Consider the following 24,521-nt stretch of genomic DNA (forward strand, 5'->3'; position numbering starts at 1 on the left):
TTTAAGTGAAAATAAGCATTTTAACTGCTTTACATCTGAAATTATAGTCCTGAATATTTTCTGTTTGTGGTTATTCATATAACTGATTTAATAAATATAAAAATCTGATTAGAAGTTTACTAAAGTTTAAATACTGAAGGATGGTGGGGAAAAACAGCCCTTGACTTCTTTAGTATTTTATCTTCCTACATGCAAAATTGACTTTTTGAGTTGAAACATTGCAATTCTCATGATTTTTTTTGGACTTAATTATTTTATGTTTAATACACTTTCAATTGTAAAAATGGTTAACTTGTTCCAATCGTTCATGGACAACATGAAGGAATTGTGTGGAATCCAACATTTTTTAGTGTACACTCAATAAAATTATTTTGCTTCTTGTTCAAACTATTTTTTAAATAAGTGGAAACAACTCAATTCTTGAGAGTTTTGGGTTGAAACTTAACCTTAGTTTTCTTGATTGATTTGTGTTGGGACAACATGAATGAATTGTGTGGAACCCTGCATTTTTTACTGTGTACCATGTCAGTGAATATCATATTCTTCAGCGTGTTTTGTATTGGCTTCAAAATAAGAAAGAAATTGCTAAAAGTTTAGAATCACTTGAGCCTGAGTAAACTGTGAGGACAAATACATTTTTTGTGTAAACTATTGTTTTAAATGTAAGGATACAGGATTTAGATTTATGTTGCTGATTCTGATTACTGGCAATGCTAATTGATATTGGTATTAGGGGCCAAGCACCAAACGTGGGAGTCAGGGAGCGGCAGCCCTATGAACGTTTGCGGCATTTGCACAAACTTTGGTATACTGGTAGAGGACAATCTGATCTTCAACCAAAGCAAATTTAAACTTTCTAACTCAGACTCTCTAGTGCCATCATTAGTTCAAACTTTCTCTTATGTTTATCTGTATAACTTTTGAATCGAATGGACTGACTTTCTTTCCACCATCTTGAATTAGTTTAAAAAATTATTGTTTTGAACTCTCCATAGATCGATAGCTCAATTTCAACCAAATTCGGTTCAGACCATGCTGCCAAAAAGTTTTGGAATTTTTCAGTTGCTCTCTTGCTTCTTGCCATGTTTTTTTATGATGTAGCCGCTGGGCTGCTTGGCCCCCACAATTGCTGCTTGCAGCTATATTTATTATTAGTTTGGTTATTATTTTAGTTATTTTGCTTTGCTAAAGACCAATCAGTGCATTTGAATAATATGAATAAAGGGCAAAGTATGACTTCTTCTTGCCCAGACCTCACTTTTGGCCCCAACTGTAGCAGAATTTGACCCATTAAGATGTCGGCCTAAGAGTGCATCATCTGGAACGCATCACTTTCTATTTTAAGGGTCACATTAGCCAACATCTGAAGAACATCTCAAAGCAGATTCACACAATTCGTTGAGAAACATCTGCTTGAATATCAGTCTAACATTAACAGTGAATAAACGCAATGCACTGCAGATGCAAACTCTATACAAATGACGTCTTCCAGATCAAACAGAGCTTTCAGCGTTGGTGTTAGTATCAGAGATGTTCTGCAGAGATGTTTACAGCAGTGTCTGTGAGTGTTATATGAAATACACTGTCTATGGAAAACCTTTCTATGGATTCCATTAGATGAAAGTGACAGTGAACAGTGAGGGAAAAGTCCTAAGAGAGTCTCTGTGTATAAATAACTTATGAGCTATCCTGTCAGGGGACCGAAGGTGTCAGGGGATCTTTGCACTTTCAGTTGGGAATTTCCATTTCGGCCTGGACTCCCTTATTTGGCATTTCAGGTGCCCTCTTTGGACCGCTATGCGTTATTAGCCCTGCGGTGCAAAGGGCCGCTTTGTTTTGTTGCTGTTCCACCGAATGGACATGTGTGCGGCAGTGTGGTAGGAGCCTCCATGCTGCGATGCATATGCCTCATCCTCATCCATTTTTAACAGGGCCACTTGGACTCTCAGGCGACGAGCAGGCCCCATAGGAGCGTCTTGTACAGCCGTTGCACTTAGAGCTCTCAGACCTGCCCCATCTGTCAGCATATGGGAAAGATACACAGTAATCAGTGCTGCCACAAATACAGACCTCTGCTCTGTGGCATCTGTTCAACAGCACTTAAATTGTTTTTGCACCCAAAAGCGAACCTCTGGAGCTCATTAAGGACCTTTATATAGTGGCCAGTGTCTTTGCCGCCCTGTGGATTAGCAGATTGAAGATGTGGTAATATGAAGAAATAAAGGTCAGGAACTGATGAGCCTCATTAATAAACGCAGTCTTGGCGCAGTCATTATATGCAGCGCACGCTATCATCTGGGCTTAATCTGAAAATAACTTGCTGAGATATGGGTGGTAGTTTTTTGCAGTTTAATGTGCACAAAATATTTGTTTTGATTTCCACAAGCTGTGCTAGTGTAAACAGTACAAAACATGAGGAGTTTTACTCTTGGATTGTTTTAGATATTTTAGTTGCAGCTGTTGTTTAATCCTTTCAATTTAGATGGCAAGAAAGAAATATTCTAAACAGTTTTTTTTTTACTTTTAAAATGTATATAATAATAATAATAATAATAATAATAATAATCATTAATCTTTTCATTTTTTAGTCCCTTTATTAATCTGGGGTTGCCACAGCGGAATAAACTGCCAACTTATTCATCATATGTTTTACTCAGCGGATGGCCTTCCAGTTGCAACCCAACTCTGGGAAACATCCATACAGACTCACACTACACTACGGACAATTTAGCTTACCCAATTCACCTGTACCACATGTCTTTGAACTATGGGGGAAACTGGAGCACCCGGAGGAAACCCACACAAACGCAGGAAGAACATGCAAACTCCACATGGAACCGCCAGTTGAGCCATCCAAGGCTCGAACCAGCGACCTTCTTGCTGTGAGGCGACAGCATTACCTACTGCATCGCCTAAGAATAATAATAGTAATAAATAAGTAATAATAATGTACAAAGCATTTGTGACCCAGGACCACAAATCAAGTATGCTAAAAAAAAAAAAAAAAACTTCTTGGATGAACTCAATATAATTTTGGACAGGATTTTAATCCAATAAATTTGTTTAGCACCAACTAAAAAAACTATTTACACAATTAAATGCAATTGAAATACATTTATGTTTTTATTTAACTTAAACTCAAAAGTCTGATAATATCATGTTTGTCTAATATGTGTCGTACATTTTGAAGTCTCTTAGTATTATTTCTATTATTCTAAATAAACTAAAAGAGCCATTTTTAAGCAGAGAGCATATTTCATGAGTTACAGATTGAGACTGACCTCAGAACTAATTTTAGGAGAGTTATTGGTCACTGAGCAAAGCAACAAACTGCATTTTTGCTAATTAAGCTGTCAACACCCAAAGCATGGGTGCTTTTGCAAGATGGTAATCTCAAAACTCAAAGCATAACATTAAACTCTACTAAATCTTTAAACTAAAGTGAAGATTACCCTAATCCCCTAACCAGGTAGTTGGACAAACACAATTAATTTGTGTTGTCCCAACACAAAATGCTTAAGTTAACTTAATGGTTTGCAAATTTAAGTGGACTGAACATAAAACAAATACATTGCCCAAAGAAATTACAAGAATTGTGTTGTTTCAGCTCATTTTAAAGAGGTAGTTTGAACAAGCAGCAGTAATCAATTTTTAAGTGTGTCAATTTAAAAAAATAAAATTTGATTAAATTATACATGAAAGATAAATAAATATGTGGAAGGTGAAAAATTAATTTGTGACCTACAACCCCAAAGTAGTCATTAAAAATTAAAAATAAAGTGTAATTATACTTTACATGAAAGGTGAATAAGTATGTTCTATTGATGTATGGTTCTTTAGGATAACACAATATTTGGCCGAGATATTATTTGAATATCTGGACTCCTTAAAAAATCTAAATACTGAGAGAATCACCTTTAAAGTTGTTCATATTAAATACTTAGCAATATATATATATATATATATATATATATATATATATATATATATATATATATATATATATATATATACACACAGTATGAAATTTACAAAAAGTGCTCATGGAACATGATCTTTATTTAATGATTTTTTTTTTTTAAATGTTGCCCTATGCAATGTGTTTTTAGCTATTCCTACAAATATACCTGTGCGACATACTGTGCATATTCCTGTGATCACATTTTTATGTATTTATAATGTTTTTCATGTTGACAATGTTAGGAAGTTCAGTCTCCGCATACTAAATATCATATTTTCTTTTTAATGTATGTCTATTCTTCAGTGTAGAACTGTCTGTCTAACCATCTTTCATGTTATTTATGTAAATTCAATTATTTTAACGTAAAATGTATATTCATTATTTTTTCTGCATTTCAACCACTGGATTTTTTGGAAATGCAAGTCTGCCTATAGTACACACTACAGTAAGCACAGGCCTACAGTGCACAGCATTGCATTAACTTGCAAAATATTTCCCAAGCAGCAAACTAGGGAACCTAAAAGGTACATTTACATTACTATTACATGTATGCATTGTAAATGTAGTGCTGACTACCCTTGCTCCATGGGAAATATTTTAAAGCTAAACATCTTTCCACTTCAAAAAATAACAGTTTTTTTTATTAACAAAACTGTAAAAAAGCAGGGTTACACATAATTAATTCATGTTGTTCTAACACAAATGCAATAAGTTCACGTACAGTAACTACTTTAAGTAGATTGGACATAAAACAATTAAGCTTCACAAGCAAATCTCTAGAATAGTGTTGTTTCAGTTCATTTTAATTCAGTTCATTTAAGTAGTTTGATCAAGCAGCAAAACTCTTTTATTTTGTGTGCAGCATTAACCACATTATTGCATTTTAAATGAAGAAAACATGTTAAATATCACAATAAGTAACAGTGGAGAAGTGCAAACTAAATTGCCCATTCAGTTTTTACTACCAGTGCCCCAATCCACAATGATGCAGGATTGTTAAGGGCTGTAAGTCTTTCTTGAGTGTCCAATAAACATTAATCCATTCCAGGACAGTCTAAATGCGTAGACAAAGCGTCTATGTGCAGCGCCATACTTTAAAGATGTCAACATGAATCTGCCAAGGTGTCAGGCGACTTAACCTTCAGGCTCTTAGCTGACTTACGGCGGACTAGTAGGGTACAGACGCCATAGTGAAGTAGAGTCACACATCACATCCCTGCCAGCCTCAGAAGAGCCTTTTATAGGCACCAAAAAAAAAGCTACAGGAATGTTTTTAATCCCCGGTGGAAGAGCAATGTGTTAAGAGGTGTGATAAGGAACATATAGTATCAGCAAAAGGAGATATCCATCACTGCACTTGCCCGCTGAATAGAGAGAAGTTGGTTTGCTTCAGACTAAACGTATATGTGTCCACTGGCCCATTTTTTAAAAATCTTTTCTTTATGGCTGTTGAGCAATATAGGTTTGCGCTGTAAATTTTGGGAATGACAGCAAATGATCAAAAACAGAGAAATATCTTTACTCTGTGCAAAAGGCTTGACTTTATTTGTAGATAAACAGACTGGGGTGATAAAAGTGTACACTATATTGGGCATTTTTAGGTGAAGTTAGCGTGTTACAAGGCTTTACACACTGTGCTTAACCCTGGGTTAAATGTCAAAATATCAAATGTTGACAAATCACAGATCAATTGGACTAAAGAGACCTCAGTTTTACTCCATTTTACTCTTAACTGTGTCAAGTCTATTCATTTATAAAGCACATTTAAAGACTAGTGTGTACCAAAGTGCTGCACAAGACCAATAATAAGAAGGAGGAGTTTAAAAAAAGAAAAGAAACAACACATGACTGGTCTCACGGTTTGGTTATAATTATCATTTCATCAATTCGGTTCAATATCTTGGTGCATCTTTGTGCATTGACGAAACTTTCTATACCAACTTTTTTTTTTCTTCACAGCACAATAATTCTTATATTAAAATATTGTTTATACAGTAAATTATATATTATGCAATGTTTGTCCTTTGATTCAAGCAGTTGGTTATATAAACTGTATTTTTAATTTTACCTGATCAAAGAAAACACTATTTTTGAATGTTTCAAACTAAACTCAAATACTATCACAGAAGACAACATGAGCATTTATAGTAAAGAAACTAATGTAAATATTATTCTGCTTGCTATTTGAGTGTTGTCGAGCGTGTTCTTACATCCCTATGAGTGGTCATTGTGTTCACGCGCTCAACAGAAAGGGCAGTGATTGGCTCTAAAACTGTCAGCCCTGTTTACAGATGGGTGATGCGGACACTGAAGAACGTGCGGTAACAGTCTGAATGTGCATAATAAAGCACGCATTGTGCAGCTATCACAGCTGATCTGTAATAGACGCCGTGAAGAAAAATTGGCTTTACAGACACACTCGTGTCAGGACCCACAAGTATCACTTTGTATCACCCACAGGAAATGTTACCTTACCAACATGCCAGCTGTTCAAAGTGAGAGACAGAGAGAGTGCTTTCATTTTCTCCCTAGCAGTGAAATAGTGTCTCCTGGTTCTGCTCTACTCCAGTGTCAGTGAAAGATTGTCCAGCAAACACACATTCAGGGAATTGTTAAAGTGATTTGCTTTTTAAATAGTTGGAGCAATTTAATTACTCGCCCTCACTTGCCAATTTTTACACCCCTAATGATTAATAAAGGTGATACACTTTACAGTATTAATATACAAATTAACCAAATGCCAAGAAATACAACTAGTCAAGGGTCAGCGACTTATGTGGCCCTTCTCTTACTAAAACAAAAAATATGGGATTGCTGTGTTTAATCACACTTGGACTTGGTAGTTGGACTTTCCCTTTTACCTGTGAACTCTTGTTTTGTCTTTATTTTGAATATAAATGAATGAATACTTTATAAAGTTTTGTGTCAGCATTACATTTAGGTTTCTCGTTTCCCAACATAGGACTCAGCAGTTTTGATGCCTATTCTTTCACAGACAAAAGCACACACAGCATTTAAAAAAGGTATGGGAAAAGTTTATTATTATATACAGAAAATGTCATTTATGTTGCAGTTCTGAAACTGAAGAATTTAATTCAATTGATTTGAATTTTATTTGACAGATTTTAGACAAGCTGTACAAAAATACAAGTATCCCAATTATTTTGAAATAAAAATTGTTGAGGATAAAAACACAATAAAGCCCAGGGCATTGCAGTCCTTCCTGTTAAATAAAACACTGTATGGCTTCAAAATACCAAACAGTACCTCCACATTTTAAAACAAGAACAAAATAATTCACAAATACATTCCTTCATTCAATCATTTTTCTTTTCAGCTTAGTCCCTCTATCAATCAGGGATCACCACAGCGAAATGAACCGTCAACTCATCCAGCATATGTTTTATGCAGTTAATGACCTTCCAGCCGCAACCCTATTTACAATCAAGTAACATATAAAATAAAACCTCCTCATCCACCATGCATTTGTTCCACATGATTGCACTTGTATATAAAAACTTATTTTTCCCCACTAGACTTCTAAATTTAAATAAACAAATATTCAAATCCCAACCCCTAGTACTGTATGCGTGCTGTTGCCTCACCATTTGAAATTAGTTCACCAAATAACTTGGAACCACATTATTAAACATTTTACGTACCATTCCCAGTTTAAAAAAACAAACTCTATTACCAGCAGTTAACATACCTAATTCTTTAAAAAACTCTTTGTGCAAATGTGCTCTTGGATGAAATTTTTTAAATTACTCGTCCTAATTTATTTTGTGCCTTTTACAATTTTTCCTTCATATTCTGTGAGCAGCCAAAAAGAGGTAGCATAATCAAAATGGGGTTGAATTAAAGCTCCTGCCTATAATTTTTAAGAATGAACATCCAACAGATCAGCTTGCCTTGCTAAGAACCTAATTTTTCCACATATATTCTTAAAAACCTTCAAGAAACCTGCTGCAAAGAACTTTAATAAAGAAAAAGAAAGTGCGCAATTGTGCAGGGGTTCTCAATCTTATTCACTTCGGGGCTCACTCCCTTCTCCGATAAACTTTTGAAGGCATGTCTGACATTTTCTCTAAAATGTTTGTATGAAATGCTCATTTAAACCTTTGTTTATATATATTATACATTTGTTGTCCTTTGTAGTATTTTCTATTATCAGCATTTTATATTAAAAAAAAAACATTTTATTTATATTTAATTACATATAAAATTAAAACTATGCATATTTTAAATGAAAACTATTTTATTGATATATTTATTTTTTAAGAGATTTAAAGAGAACACAGATTTAAAGAGAACCACAGGTCGACAGGGAGATTGCAAAACACCAGCTTCTGCTTTAAACAGGACTGACTGAATATCTACGGTTAAATATTTACTTTTCATAAAGATACAGAATCTGATGGTGGTTGAGTTTGCTGCTGGATGTTATTGGGAGATCACTGACAGGGAACAGTGTACAGCTCCGCTCCTCCAGATCCTCTTGTATAGGTGCGCGTCTGTTATAAAACACTAACAGAGCATTAATTTGGATGACTATGCGGACATATTAAATATTTCACCAAAAATACACAAAGAGATACTTTCATTTTCACTTCACGCATTTGGGATGTTAATCAGGTTGTTTAAGAAGCCTGTTGCAAGTCTTGCTCATAAGAATGAAAGATATTTTAATTCTGGTTTGGAATTAATAATGCGTTGATGACTTATTGACATGAGCTGAATAGTTCCAAACAAATGTCTAATATTAATGCTGCCCTTAATATTAAAGATTTGTGGGTCAAATTGACTAGGCTGTACGGTTGCCGACCCCCGACTAAGTATGAACACTGTGAAATAAAAATGCAATGATTTCCATTTGCTCCGGCTTAGTTAAGAATTTTGTGCATGAAAAACCATATTGATGGATATGTATACAATTATAGAACTTGCATTGAAGCCAATCCAGCCAAACTACATCTGTTCCTCTCTTGGGTTTGTTCAGTATTGAGCAAGTTCCTTCCATGCGAGTGGATACTGTTTGACAGCAAAAGTTGCTTCGCCAAAATCCATTGAAATGTTGGTTTTGTGCTTGTCCTTGGCTTCTGTGCTTTCTTTAATTGGATTGAAGCCTTGACAGCATTAAACCGTGGTGTGCATTAATTGTCTGTTTATTTAAACACGTACGGGTGAGTGTGTGTGCATGATTAACAGCTTAAGTGGATCTGTCTTGAATAATAAGCTTTGTTAAGAGATTTGAAAGTACAGTGATAAAGCAGGATCCTAAGAGAGCAACACGGGGATCTTTAAATGGATATCGCAACCTTGTGTAATTAAAGGCATGATCTGAAAAAGCAATTGTAGTACAGTTTTCATTCTGTTGTCACATGCTTTTTTTTTTGCATGTAGTAAAGTTAGAAGCTCAGTTATTTGAGCAGACTGATTAAGTGCCATTGTATTTTCTCATGAAATTCTTCGCCTTTATCTGCAGGTGAACACAGCCATGCATGAAGCCAAGCTGGTGGAGGAGTGTGATGAATTGGTGGAGATAATTCGCCAGAGGAAACAGGTCATTGCTGTCAAGATCAAAGAGTCCAAGGTACGTTTTCTTTTCTGTTCACACCAGCGAGACAGATTAGAACAGCCTGAATCGTAATTTGAAGTCGTATCTCGCATTTGGTCATATTTAGGAAGCTTTTTGGTTTTGCTTTATAGTTTGTAAACTAGTTAAAGTTACAAGTATAATATCAAAGAAGAAGTTCAAACTATTTGGCTTTTTTTCATTTTCATCCAGAAAGTCTTAATGCATCATTAAAGGGATAGTTCAGCCAAAACTGAAAATGCAACTATCACATACTCATCCTTGATCTGTCTAAATCGTTTTTTTTTTTTTTTTCTTGAACACAAAAGAAGATATTTTGAGAATGTTAACCTGTAAACACTTTAGTTCCACAGTATTTGTTTTTCAAAATACTATGAATGTTATGGACATCTGGACATCAATAATCATATGTTTCCAACATTCTCAATTAAAAAGAAAAACATTGACCTTGTTTTCATTTTTGAGTGATCTATTCATGGGCCTTTTCAAATTAGGAATAACTAAAAAAGATGACTTTATGAGCATTCACATCAGCTCATGACACTCATGCAGTTTTGCATTTGGTCTAAATTCATAAGCTATTTGGATGGGTTTAAATTTGACTTTCAACATTTTTTTGTTTATGTACTGTTATGACTAGCTCGCTCCTGACCATACCATAAAAAGTATCAGATGCACAAAGATATAGAATGAAAATAAACATTTATTGAAGACAGTAACAAAATATAACAAACTGTCTAGGGATCTGAAATAAATAAGTAATAAACTGAAGTTCTGTCGACAAAATACAATGCTCTGTAACACAAAAGCATAAAGGCTTATTTATACGTCTGCGTCAAGCGCACTCATATGCTCTGGCGCAGACTGTGTGTGGATGCATAACTCTCGCCGTGGCCATTGCAGACGCGGACTTCTCAAAAAAATGTGACTACATGCCGCAACGAACCCATGAAGAAACTCAACACAGAGGAAAAGAAAAACCTCACTGCCAGCTAGCGTTTCAGAAGTATTATTGCAGAGCAACACAAACAGCATGCAGAAGTATAAATGCATGACAATGCGCAAGGAATGTGCCATGGGTCACTTCGATCACTCGACGCAGAAGTATAAATCAGGCTTAAGATGGCAAAACAAAAGAGCTGGAAAAAAATGACCTCTCTGAGCAATTATAGTCCACCAAAGGAAGTGCCGTTTTTCACGAAAAATGTCAAATAAATATATATATATATATATATATATATATATATATATATATATATATATCCATCAACTGTTCCATTAAGGAATGTCAGAGAAACATCTTAAGACTTCACTCACTTAGAGAAACCTATTTGAAACTAATTCAGGACAAGATGTCACTCTATGCCAAATATTTCAGAACAAGACACTGCCCCTTTTTTAAGCTAGAGACAGTCTGTCAGGCTCTGTTGGACCCTACGCTGTGCACAGAGATAGGTGACGTCTCGCTTGATAACAAGATGGAGAAAAAGTATGTCAAGTATATAGTTTGTAGTGCAGTTATAACTTAAAGTGAAGCTAAACCACTAGAGAAGTTTGTACTTTATACATTTAATTTAATTTAATTTTATTTAATTTAATTTTATTTTATTTTATTTTATTTTATTTTATTAGTTTTATTTTATTTTATTTTTTATTTAATATATTTTTTTCTTAATCATCAAATATGACAGTAGATGTCTGTAACTATTTATTATTTATTTGTATATATTTTATATTCCCCTGCACAAAGATCTTATTTGGGCATCCGTCTCCCTTTATTAAGCTGTATTACACTGTTCAAATATTAACCATCTTCAACATTTTAAGTGCAAGGAGAAATTCTTCAGAGACGGTGTTGAGGTTAAGATGGTGCTGATGAGTAATCAGATCAAATGGGGCTGCAGAGATACTGCCAGAAAGTCCACAGGCTAAAAGTGAAAGTGCAGTGAAGGGTAGAGATACCACTTGAACAGGACTGTCGAAATAATGACAGGAGGCTTGGCTGGTTGAAGCGAATGCTGGCCATGTGGCATCACTTAACAAGCTTCCCTTGTGTAAAAGAAGCAGGGCCTAGCTAATCTTCTTCACTGGCGTAAACATAAACAGCAGGACAGCACAGCTCTCCTCTGGGAACAGACACTCAAGAATATAACTAATGAGTGTGTTTTAGTACTTCTTACATCACAGGAACCAAACTAAAAGTATGTGATGAAATGTTAATTTGCATGCTTTACAATCAAAAGGGAGGGAGGGCGAGGTGTGTTGTTCTTATAATCTAAAGTGAAACTGAATCATTAGAGATGTGCATCCTTTTTTATTGAATTTCATTTTACTAGATTACTGTTTAAAGCTACTGCTAAGGTCTATTCTTTCATTTTTATTTAGCAATAATACATTAAAAGTGACAGTAGACAGTTACTTTACATCAAACATAGAAAAGATATACAGTTAAATGCTAAATTTCAGTCCTGCTGTTCATTTTTTTATTCTATTTTATTTTAGATTTTTTTCCAACATATTTTTTAAAGTAGTGGTTTTCAATACAGTAATTTCTAATAAGTGATACAGTATTAATGTCTTTGCCATGATGACAGTACATAGTATTTAAATTATTTTGCAAGTTACTAGCCTCTTATTACTAACTTAAAGTGCAAAAAGGCTTAACTAGTTTATTTAGGTTAACTAGGCATGTTTGTCAATTTAGTAAGTTTGTAAAGTCTTTGGACAACTGGTTTGGTCTTCAGCCAACCAAAAATAAAAATTTATATATTATATACTGTATATATATTTTTTCCTTTCAACATAAACATATATATTTAAATATTTAGGGGGACTAATACTAATAATATTGACCTTAAAGGTTACTTTTAGAAAATTGAAACTACTCTTCTTAATCCTAAGTCTTAAAATCTTAAAAAAGTAAGATTTTCTCCTCATATATATATGATGCACTTATACACTCAACAGCATATTATTTGTGTCAAAAACTGACATTTGTTTTTACTAGTTTCCCTGATGATGTTTGACGGTAGCCATATTTGTGACATAAAAAACCGACGTACCAAATAGAACCTGCCATGACTATAACCGCATTCACCATTGGTAGGCACTATAATCACTTTCGTTGGAGAACTTTGCTTTCACAATCCAAATAAAATAAAGTAATCCAACATGAGCGCCTAATAGCTCCACCCCTTTTGCTACATGAGCATAGCAGCGGCTGTTAAGTGTGTGAAGTGTCCATCATTCCACACTTATTTTTAGTGAATGAATAAGTGAATCATCCAGGCATTTAAAGTGCACTTATTCTTTTTAGAGTTTTCAGTGTGAACACACTATTTATACTACAAAATGGCATAGAATAGTGCACAAGTATGCGATTTGGGATGCACCTACTGTAAACTTAGATAAAGATATGTCTGAATGCATAATTAACCAAAGACCTGGGGAGATTCCTCAATGTGTCAAGATGAGTGACAGGGGATGTAATTAAGCAACATATTAATCTGGTAATGAGGAAGTAGTATGTTCCAAAGCTTGCATACCCTTCTAATACACAAAAGTGTGTCCTTTTCTTTCACAAAAAAGGGTGTAGTATGGTATATGAATTGGAGCGCATGTGATTATATTTTTGCGTCCATGACACTGTTTTTTACAAATATTAGCCAAAACAACTTTTTTAACATTCATAGTGACAACAAAAACATCTTGAGATAATAAAAACCCACATCAGCAATAAAATATTAATATTAATAAAATGTGAAATGTCATGGATGTATATTTTATGAAAAAATGTTTTAAAAAAAAACTAATTAAATGTTTGAATCAGACAGAATCAGAGCTATTGTTTTTGCTTAGTTTACCCAGGAAGACTGTACATTGATCATATTTGATACTTTTACACACATCACCAAAACTGAAGAGTCAGATTTTGTGCTCCAGTTGGTCTGTGTGCTGTGTGTGTAGGGTTTTTGTGTTTGACAGTGATCGTGCAGCACAGGCACTTTAACTTGACAGCCTGAACTCACACTCTTATCAAGTGGGGATTTGAGCCGCGAGACAAGCCTGTGCCTCTCTGTTTTTGGGTAATGCGATGTGAGAGACCCAGACAAATGCTATAATCTCTATCAGAAGTGTCTACGTAAGGCCTTTAGTGATGTTCTCTCACACGGCAGCCTGAGTTGACATGCACAGCTTGCAACATGAGATTATGTCTGGCCTTTTGCAAACATCAGTAGTGCAGCTCCAGCACAAAGTGTCTGTATCTCTAGCATTAAGGAGGCTTTTGGAATCATAAACCCAGATGCAAAGCGTCTCTAAGATTTGATCTGAGGCTTTGGCCGTTCAGCCTGGTTTGTTTTATGAATGATGTTTCTATTTATTTTTCTGATGCGGTCCAATTTCTTCACTGCCGTTCTGAAATTACAAACTTTTTGTCAGTAAACCATTTGATCAAAGCAAATCATTTGAAGCTGTCTTTAAGAAATTGGGTCAGATTCGGATTTGATCTAATGCAATCCACTGCGGCACATTTTCTTTTTTCTCTCTCTCTCTTCTCTTGTTTCTTGATATATCCGAATGCTTTTCGTGATTTCTTGCTGTCAGACATCCCATTCCTCTATTGAATTATACTGTGACATCGGCTAGATCCTGCTTAACTGACTTAAATGGCTTATTGAGGAAGCATAGCTAATGTCTCTCATTCCTTCGCGAAAGAAAATATAATGTATATCCACATGAAACATGGGGTTATTTGAAGTAAATGGAATTTGTAGTGATTCTGTGGTCAGGTTATGTGGGCGGTATGAGCACAATCTTATTTCATGCTAGGAGCATTTTATTTTATGGTAATGGTAAATATAAAATTTGAAATTTCTGTTAATTCAACCTGAAATGTTTTTATATATAACCATCCTAGTATTAAATGAGATTCATAGCATATCACTCCAAATTTGGTCTTATTTTTCCTGTTAACAACTTTGAGACTGTGTGTAATTGATTTAGCTCATACAGACATTTGTAATCCCATTGGGATAACAGATCATAAGAATTCAGCATTTATATGAGACTTGCTGAGGTTTTTGAACTAAACTAAGTAACAGAATGCATCACTTCATCTCTGCTGTAATTACACAAAAAGCAAACAAAGCAAAAGCCTCATTTAGCTGTGATGACGAGCCAAGAAGCGATAACGAGTTTTTAATATTCTATTATTTTCCGTAACTTATTGCAAAATGTAAGCATTTGTAATATTAATAACTTAGCACGTCATGATAACAGCTCCATGCTTTTGTTTCTCCAAAAGGAATGCAAGTAGATTTGTGAAAGGCATGTGTGTGTGTTTGTTTAGGTGATGAAGCTGAGGAAGTTGGCTCAGCAGATTGCGAACTGCAGACAGTGTCTGGAGCGCTCGAGCGCCCTCATCACACAGGCGGAGCACAGCCTGAAGGAGAACGACCACACCCGATTCCTCCAGACGGCCAGGAATGTGGCGGAGAGGTGAGACCGCACACACACTCACACACGCCGTCACTGCCTCCGCCGTTACTTCTTAAGGCTGCCAGCGTGAAGGCAACGTTCAGCTGCTCTGCACATTTCCCGGTGACGCCTCCTCCTTTCAGTTCAGTTGCTTGTGGCTTTTATTCTAAATAAAACAAAAGTGTGCCTTCAGAACTCAATATTTAATAATATTTATGCTATGGCACGCTATTTTATCATTAATCCATTCATTCATTCTCTTGTCGGCTTAGTGCCTTTATTAATCCGGGGTCGCCACAGCGGAATGAACCGCCAACTTAACCAGCACATTTTTACGCAGCGGATGCCCTTCCAGCCGCAACACATCTCTGGAAAACAAAACCATTTTATCATCTAATACCAAAAATATATTTAGTTAGTATTTAGTTAGTTTTATGTTTTTAGCTAAAAACAATTAGCATCCTGTTATATTTTCGCTGCTAGTCATTTTTAAAGATACTGTTGATTGATTAATTCAATTGTTGATTCATTGATTCATTTATCCATTGATTGATTGATTGATTGATTGATTGATTTATTGATTGATTGATTGATTGATTGATTGATTGATTGATTGATTGATTGATTGATTGATCGAACTATCGATCCATTCATTCATTCATTTATTTATTAGTGGTACTTGTTCAGTTGTTCATTAGATACAAGTAATTGTTTAATAGATATCAGTATTTATGTGTTAGGTACTACTTTTTATTAGGAACTAGTATTTGTTCATTATATTACTTCAAATCTGTTCAAAATTAACACTTACAAACAGTACATACTATTTATTCTTCAGATACTACTCATTTTAGTACATTATGGTTATATATTAACTATATTGCAATAGTGGTTTATAGATACTAGTACTTATTCATTAGACATTATTACTCATTTAACTAATAAATAGACACTAGTATTTATTGCAGTTTTTTCATATAATTCAATACTTCTTCATCTTTATTAGGTACTTATATATACCATAGATGTAATATTATTTTTATTTGAACTGTGCATTGGCCATTATGACTAATAAAAAAAAATGAAGGAAGTACTTGTTGTCAGGCCCCTGTGTTTTCGTCATGTGACCTTCCCCTTTGTTCTGTTTCCTGCCATTTCATTATGTTCATCATTTACACCTGTGTACATCCTCTGTCAGTGATTAGAGTCTGTGTATTTTAGTCCTGTGTGTTGTTTAGTCATTGTCTGGTATTCTCTAGGTTACGCTTGTCAGCACCTCATGTTGTTCCTGATTCTCCTCTGTTTCTTAATGTGAGTGTTTATTAATAAATGTACGAGTTTGACAACTCCTGCGATCCTTTGCCTTCCTAAGAAAGGCCAAGCGTGACACTTTTACAGGGCCGGGCAGAATCTGCAGTTTTTTTTTTCATTTCTTTTAATTTTTTCTTTTAATTTATTATTATTACTATTATTTTGTATTTCTGTGCAGAATTTTGAAAAAAGAAAAAATACACAAAAAAATCAATAATACTAAAGCTGCAGATTTATAGTTAATGATTTTGAGATTAAAAGCTAAAAGCATAAAATAAAAATACCTTCAACCCTAACTTTTTAGATTTGTAATGCAAATACAATCAGATCTAATTTGTTTTGGTTAAACAATCTACAGTACAGTGGCTCTCTCACATATTACATCTACTAAAAGGCAAATATGGCTTTACAAATTGTATTATACCTAAATTTTCAAGATGGTTGCATTTTAATCAATATTATTACAGAACTTAATATGAAAACTGAATAAATAAATATATGTGTACCTATTTAAGTAAATAAATTGATTGAATGATTGGCTCTAAAATCTATAGAATCCATGTGGGCTTACTAATGTGTATCTAAGAAATATGTTGTAATTTGTAAATTGAATAGGCATCAGTAGCTTAAAAACAGATACTAATAGCGGACAAATTAAAGAATAAATATTGAAATGGCTTGCCATATTTTTGAAGGTTCAGGTGTTGAGAAATGCTTTAGGTGTCATTTATTTTACAAAATGAACTATATGTGCACCTTAGGCACGTTGATGACACACAAAGAACAAGCTGTTATTTCTTTCTTGCTTCTGTTAAGTGTGTGCTATTATAAGCCTGATTATTACCTTTCTAAATGTCTTTTTCTGGCATTATGTAACACTGACTGTCAGGATATGGAGTCTCGACTGACATCTGGCTGCTTTTGAATGCTCATATGTGCTCGTGCACACACACATTTCTCACAGCAATGCGGCTGTCTGAAAATAGTCATATGCATATGTTGGTCAAAACGCAGACAGGCAATTAATGTAAACACAGTTGTTGTGTCTTATGTAACTGTCACCAAAATTGGTTTGCTATGTGTTGCAGTATTAGATCTTTCAATTAGACTGTATGAAAATGTACAAATAATAATATTTGTAAGAGAATATATTATTAATAATTGATTTTATAGTTATAAAATAATTATTTTGATTTGTAAGAAAATGTCATTTTTAGTCATTGCGTTTCTTGACTTTTCCTTAGAATTATCTGTAAAATTGTAAATCCCACACAAGTTTAGAATGTACAAATTGAATCAGTGTGGATTTAATTACTAGTAATTTTTGGCTAAATGCTATTATTTTAAAACTACAGATTTTTTAAAATTGCAAATCTCAGTTTTGTTTAGTTTTTGTGTGTGTGTGTGTGTGTGTGTGTGTGTGTGTGTGTGTGTGTGTGTGTGTGTGTGTGTGTGTGTGTGTGTGTGTGTGTGTGTGTGTGTGTGTGTGTGTGTGTGTGTGTGTGTGTTTTTAAGGATTGGCTTAAGTTGTTTTAGTCTGTAAAAGTGCTGCGTTTACACCAGACATTGATAAAGTGTCAAGTGTGAGTGTTTTACATGTTAATGATGATTGTGGTTGTGATGAATAAATGAATCGCTCAAGCTGGAAAATCTGAATTTCAGCTCACATTTGTGTCATGTTAACCAATCAGGAGCTTGCTCGTGATTATGATGTAGTGCCTGTTATTGGTGTCCTGTGGGGAAATCCTCCAGCCGACACAGGACAACAGCTCATCACATTGTGCTCGACTCAGTCTGATGCACCACTGAAAACCTCCATCATCCAGGTATAGTTCCTGGAGGAGTTGATGAACTCACAAAGCTGGGTGCTCCTCTGAAAGTATCTAGGGTACTCGATACCAAATTAATTTACATTGTTTTTCAGCCTTCCTAAAGCACATAAAGCACAGCTGCTATCTTAATAAAATTTATGTTAGCCATTTAGCAACCAAGCTAGAGTCACCAGGCAGGCAGAAGCCCTGCTCATGACAAAAATCCACATCTATTGTGAAGTGAATTTGAAGTGTAAATGAAGTGAATTTGATGCATGAATTTAACGCGAGTGAACTCAAAATGTTCATGTGTCTATTTACACGCAAATAGCACCATTTGTTTGCACAAGACATGTTTGGTGTGAACACAACATAAAACATTTATTTTAATAAAAAATACAAATAATTCAGAAAAACTATTGATTTCACTTGCTGTGAACAAAAAACAAGAAGTTATTTCACTTTTCTGAAAATAAAACATTGAAATTGTGTTGTCAAATCTTCTAAACCTGTCAGAAAGCACGGCAGCAAATAATAAATAAAAATCTAAATGCAATTTTTAAATATATTTCTTTAATTTTGCTGAAATGATACAAGCAGTTCACAGAATAAAGCAAACTCAAACTATAAATCATTCATCTAGAACAGAGATGCCTAAACTAGGGCCCGCGGGCAAAAGTTGGCCCATTCTAACCTTTGATTAGGCCCACCATCCCATTTGGGAAGAGAGGGAGAATGATGGGGAGGTGCTTGGGGTGAATATCTTTGACAGAAATCATCATTTCAAATTTAATGAAAGCTTTTTTTTGTTTAATTTATAATTTGCAGTGGGTAGCATGATCACCTCAAAGCAAAAAGGTTGCTGGTTGGAACCTCATCTGGGTTAGTTAGCATTTCTGAGTGGAGTCTGCATGTTCTCCCCATGTTCGCGTGGGTTTCCTACACAAATACAAAGATATGCGCAATAGGTGAATTGAATAAACTAAATTGTCCATAGTGTATTTGTGTGAATGAGTGTGTATGGATGTTTCCCGGTGATAGGTTGCAGCTGGAAGAGCATACTCTGTGGCGACCCTAGATTAAAAAAGAAAATGAATTAATTTCATTTCAATTTACCTTCGGCCCACAGTACTCAATCAAGTTTGGTTTTTGGCCCTTCATAAGAAAGTTTGGCCAACCCTGATCTAGAGATTTATATTTATTTAAATAAAGCATTGTAAGAATTCTATAAATCTTAAAAGAGTCAATATGTTTTAATAGCAGCTACAAAAATCCTTGTATTACTGACAGTACGGTCATGTGTAGGCTATTATTTGAATTTCATGTGCCACACATATTTTCTCTGACTTTGAGTGCTGCCAGATGCTGTTCATAATTTATGTGTCTGCTGGTAAAAGATGACATTAAGCCTTATAGCCTGTAAAAACAGACCGGTGTAAATAGAAACATTTACAAATTAATTGCCCGCTCATTTCTTTCCGCCCAGAGTTGCCATGGCCACCGCCTCCTCCCAAGTCCTCATCCCAGACGTCAATCTGAACGAGGCCTTTGACAATTTTGCCCTTGATTTCTCCAGAGAAAAGAAAATCCTGGAAGGACTGGATTATCTGACAGGTAAAACCAGTGAGAAAAGCGAAACCACAAGTGTTTCTTATGTATGTAGTGCAAGTTTAATGAATACATGGTGTATCCAGGATGTGGCTAGAATTACATCAGCCGTCCTTTTTTGTAGAAGATCAGTATATCCTGTCTTGACAATTGCTTTCTTTTCCAGCTCCCAACCCTCCCTCGATACGCGAAGAGCTCTGCACGGCCTCTCACGACACCATTACAGTGCACTGGACATCTGAAGATGAATTCAGCGTCACGTCTTATGAGCTTCAGTACACCATCTACACTGGACAGACCAACTTCATCAGTGAGTTGAACTACTCATCTTACAGACTTACACACTCTTTTACAGTGACTCCCTCGGTTACAGTTATGTCAAAAGTTTGAATACCCCATTGATTTTCATAGTTGATAATGATTAAAAATGTATAATCCTTGGCAGGTTTTAAAATTTGCAAGATAAAACTTCAGATCAACATAAACATCACATGACATTTCATACCATTTATTGATTTATTTATGAGCGACACATTGGCTCAGTGGTTAGCACTGTCGCCCCACAGCAAGAAGGTTGCTGGTTCAAGTCCCGGCTGGTATGTTGGTATTTCAGTGTGGAGTTTGCATGTTCTCCACCGTGTTCGCATGGCTTTTCCTCAGGGTGCCACTGTTTTTCCCACAGTCATGTGGTACAGGTGAATTGGGTAAACAAAGTTATCTGTGGTGTATGTGTGTGAATGAAAGTGTGTATGGATGTTTCCCACTGATGGGTTGCAGCTGGAAAGGCATCCGCTGGGTAAAACATGTGCTGAATAAGTTGGCGATTCATTCCGCTGTGGTGACCTCTAATTAATAAAATGACTTAGCTGAAAAGAAAATGAATAAATGAATGAAATTGGCTCTAGTGTATGTGTGTAACTGATTGTGTGTAGATGTTTCCCAGTACTGGGTTGCAGCTGGAAGGGCATCCGCTGCGTAAAACATATACTGGATAAGTTGGCGGTTCATTCTGCTGTGGCAACCCCTGATGAATACAACGATTAAGCCAAAGGAAAATGAATGAATTAATTAATTTATTGAGGTATTTTAGTATATTATCTTTGTATTGAGCTATAAGAAAAATATTTAAGAAAATTATGACAATTTAATGCAACACAATTGTATTTACGTATTTTAATTTAAAAAGAAACACAACAACAACAGCAAAGTAAAGAAGGAAAAAGATGTTTTAATTAATTAGGATTGTTCCGATAATAAAACAGTGGGAAGAAATCATCTAAATACAAATCATCGATAGAAGGCTTGCACCAGATCATTATTAGACAATGCTTTATTTAAAAATACCTCTGAAAATGAAGAAATATGTAGATAGAGCAAATCAGTGTTAAGTTATTTAGTCTTTTCCAGTTTCATTTAGTAAATAGCCAAAATCTGAATTTGAAATGAAGTATGCGAAGTGTGTCCACAATTTCTCAAAAATGAAAGCTAATAAATGAAGCTAAGGTTTAAAAAGCCAACACAGGCTCATTCTGAAAACGTAGCCCTATATGTAATTCTGGAGATTACAAATTATGTAGCCAGAGGAACGTAGGACTGCATTTTGTCTTTAAAACGAACGCTATTGGGCGTTATGACGGCGTTCCTTTTCGTGCTTAATAGCTAGCCACTTATCTCTATGTGGATGGCTTTTCCGCTGTTACCAGTTTGTCCGGTAGCTCAATACATACATCGATGGACTTGTGATGTAGAGCGTAATAGACCGTGATGGCAGAGTTCGAGTTCCTCAAAGAACAGTTCCAAAAAAATAATAATAAAAATATACAAGTAAATAACAGGGTGAAAATGTGATAAAAGCGGAAAACGTGGAAAAAAATCATTTTTTGTTTTTATTTTATTGCTTTTTAAAACAATGCAGTTGGGTGTAGGGAAGGGGGTGGGCGGGTCAATTGATGCTTTTTAAAACACTATTATTTGGGTTTAGGTGAGGGTGAGGTATTGGTCGGTTGGTCAGTCAGTCAGTAAGTCAGTCGGCAGGGACCTATGGTGGAGTAGGAGAGCAGGCATAAATGGCTCTCGTGAGAGAAATTTGAGGTCTGAAAGGCATACACAGCGGCCTCTGGTAGATTCGCAAAAACAAAAACTGCAAAAAAAAACTTCTATGATGTATTTTGCTCTCTCAGAATGAGCCTGGGTTGAAAAAAGCCATAGGTGACAAACTTAGAACTGCCTATAACTTAAATGCCTGTAGATCCACTTTTAGCAGATATTACTTAAAGTAATGATTTTCTATATGAACTAGAGAGTTTTGGGATGAGGTCTGGACTTTGGCTGGTTTAGATTTGCTGCTGTGCTTGGGGTCACTGTCTTGTTGCTTGACCCAATTTTCTTTAAACAGCATTGGGTTGTTCACACACAAGTCTTCAGACCAACAGACTGCTAAAACTTCTGCTGATGATAGGTTGATGATTTTGATTAGCTGTGTCTGACTTGGTTTTGTAGTGATATATGTTGTTGTTCATCGGAGATTTTATTCTTTAAATTTTAAGACCTGCCAAAATTTAGATAATTATTTATGCCCTAATATGGAAAAATTGAGATTTGATAGGGTGTCTGTTTCACATGACCCACATATCTCACATATCTTTTGCATGAGTACATTTCTACCAGTTTTGCATCTGTTTACAGTATTAAATTAGGCATAACCTAATAATCTTATTATCCAAGACACATCATTTTTGCAGCATTGAGAATTATTTCAGTTTACACACTGTTGTGTTGATATTATGAAGGCCATAGCCAAGATGAGGTGATTGGCCATTTTTTATTCATTCATTTTCCTTCATCTTAGTGCCTTTATTCATCATTGGGTTGCCACAGCGGAATGAACCGCCAACTTATCCAGCATATGTTTTACACAGCAGATACCCTTTAGTCTGCAACCCAGTACTGGGAAACATCCATGCACACTCATTCACACACATGCAGTACACTAAGTGTAGCGGAGACCAGCCAGTAAAGTGCTGTGCAGTGTCTAGACAGACACTAGAGGCCATGGTCTTTAGCCTCCTTGTTAGAGCAACCAACTCCCATGCGGAAGCGAGTTGGGTGGCGTAGGACCTGCATAAGGCCAATTTAGTTTATTCAATTCACCTATAGTGCATGTCTTTGACCTGTGGGTTAAACCAAAGCACCCAGAGGAATCCCACACCAAGATGGGAGAACATGCAAACTCAACACTGAAATGCCAACTAACCCAGCCAGGTCTCGAACTAGTGACCTTCTTGCTGTGAGGTGATAGTGCCAACCACTGGGCCACCATGTCACCCTGGCCATTTTTGTATCAACGTAAAACTCTTTGCTGTCACTTTTAATAGACATAACACATGCATTAGTTTGTGAATAACATTATACATTTATTATTTTATCATTACATGGATCATTTTGTTTAATATTTTGGTAGCATTTCCAGCAAACAAAACCTCTACTTCTATTCTAAACAATAAAATCTTTCCCCATATCTTTTTTTTTTTTCTTGAGGCACCTGTAAATAAAAGCTATAGGTAATGCTTTTACGTCTATGTAGCTTTATAGAGCTGTTTAATTGCTTAAAGGCCAATAAGGCACTCTGACATGCATAACTTGGCAAGCAAAGAGAGAGCATTTTCTCTCTCTTTCTCTCTCTCTCTTTCTCTCTCTCTCACAGACCTGCTCCTCAGTTTTCATTCAGCCCGCTTCAGTAACAAGCACGGTATATTCATTTCAACCGTTGATGGTTTAGAAGCTCAGGAGCATCCACAGAGCTACCGCAGACTCCTTAGAGAATACAAACAAACAGACGGAGAAATGGAGAGCACTGCTTTCTTCCTAGACCTTTTTACAGCATTGCTCTTTGAATGCCGATGCCTAAACGCTGCAATTCTTAGATGCGTATGCTTGGATCCAAAGAGAAGAAATATGAGCCTGTTCTGGTGCATTTTCTCAGTTGCTGGCCAAGTCAGGAATAATAAAAAAAAACTTCATCTGCCAGGCAGGATCTATCTAATGGATTTCCTTCTATAAGGAGCTTCAATTATCTGTTGTTTCAAGGCATTTTTTAATGGAATAATGTATTTTCCGTCCCATTGTTTCTACATTTATCATATTTGCAGGCCAATGGAATTGACGGCTTGTTATATGTTCCCTTAAGCAAAATTTTGCAAAACACATTTTTGCAAATCTTTCACAGTCAAAGCATAATATTCATGGTTTAAGGATGGATAAGCATTTCCATAATGCTTATTCATTGGAATCCATCGATTTATGTGCCAGCAGCTGCTAGCATGCTTTTGACATACAAAATAACAGTCATGTGCTATGTAAAAATCCATACATTTCCCTTACACTGCACTCAAGTCCAATAAATATAATTGCGCAGTTGCCATGACTGGAAAACTGACCTTTTGTGATCAATTAAACGTGCCCAGAATTCATGCGCATCAACTCAGTGTGCTAGGGCCACATGATTCTGGCTGAAATGAGAATCACGTTTTTTTTTTTTTTTTTTTTTTTTCAATTTAAATATTTATTTTTAAAAATAAAGATCCTGATTTTCTCATGATTATGTAGATGTAAAATAAAGGGTAGTTTAGTTTAAAGCTTTAATAATCCCCTTGGGGCAATCCATTCTGACATGGTGCTGCTTCACATATAACAAGACTGACAAACTTAAAGGGCCATGAAACCCCCTCTTTCAGAAACAAACACCAACACCTAACAT

The 24,521-nt window shown here is 35.4% G+C and overlaps 1 protein-coding gene across 8 annotated transcripts in view; it reads left to right on the top strand.

Moving 5' to 3' along the window:
- mid2 (midline 2) overlaps positions 1–24,521 on the top strand; it is a 275,772-nt gene that overhangs the window by 219,240 nt on the left and 32,011 nt on the right. For all 8 annotated transcript variants that reach the window (XM_021481165.3, XM_068213343.2, XM_009291075.5 and 5 more), the window contains 4 exons: positions 9,447–9,554; positions 14,908–15,056; positions 19,644–19,771; positions 19,932–20,075. In XM_021481165.3, coding sequence (XP_021336840.1) covers positions 9,447–9,554; positions 14,908–15,056; positions 19,644–19,771; positions 19,932–20,075 — 529 coding nt within the window. The remainder of the gene's footprint in view (positions 1–9,446; positions 9,555–14,907; positions 15,057–19,643; positions 19,772–19,931; positions 20,076–24,521) is intronic.

This window comes from Danio rerio, chromosome 14 (genome assembly GCF_049306965.1).
Source record: "Danio rerio strain Tuebingen ecotype United States chromosome 14, GRCz12tu, whole genome shotgun sequence".
NCBI classification, from domain to species: domain Eukaryota; kingdom Metazoa; phylum Chordata; class Actinopteri; order Cypriniformes; family Danionidae; genus Danio; species Danio rerio.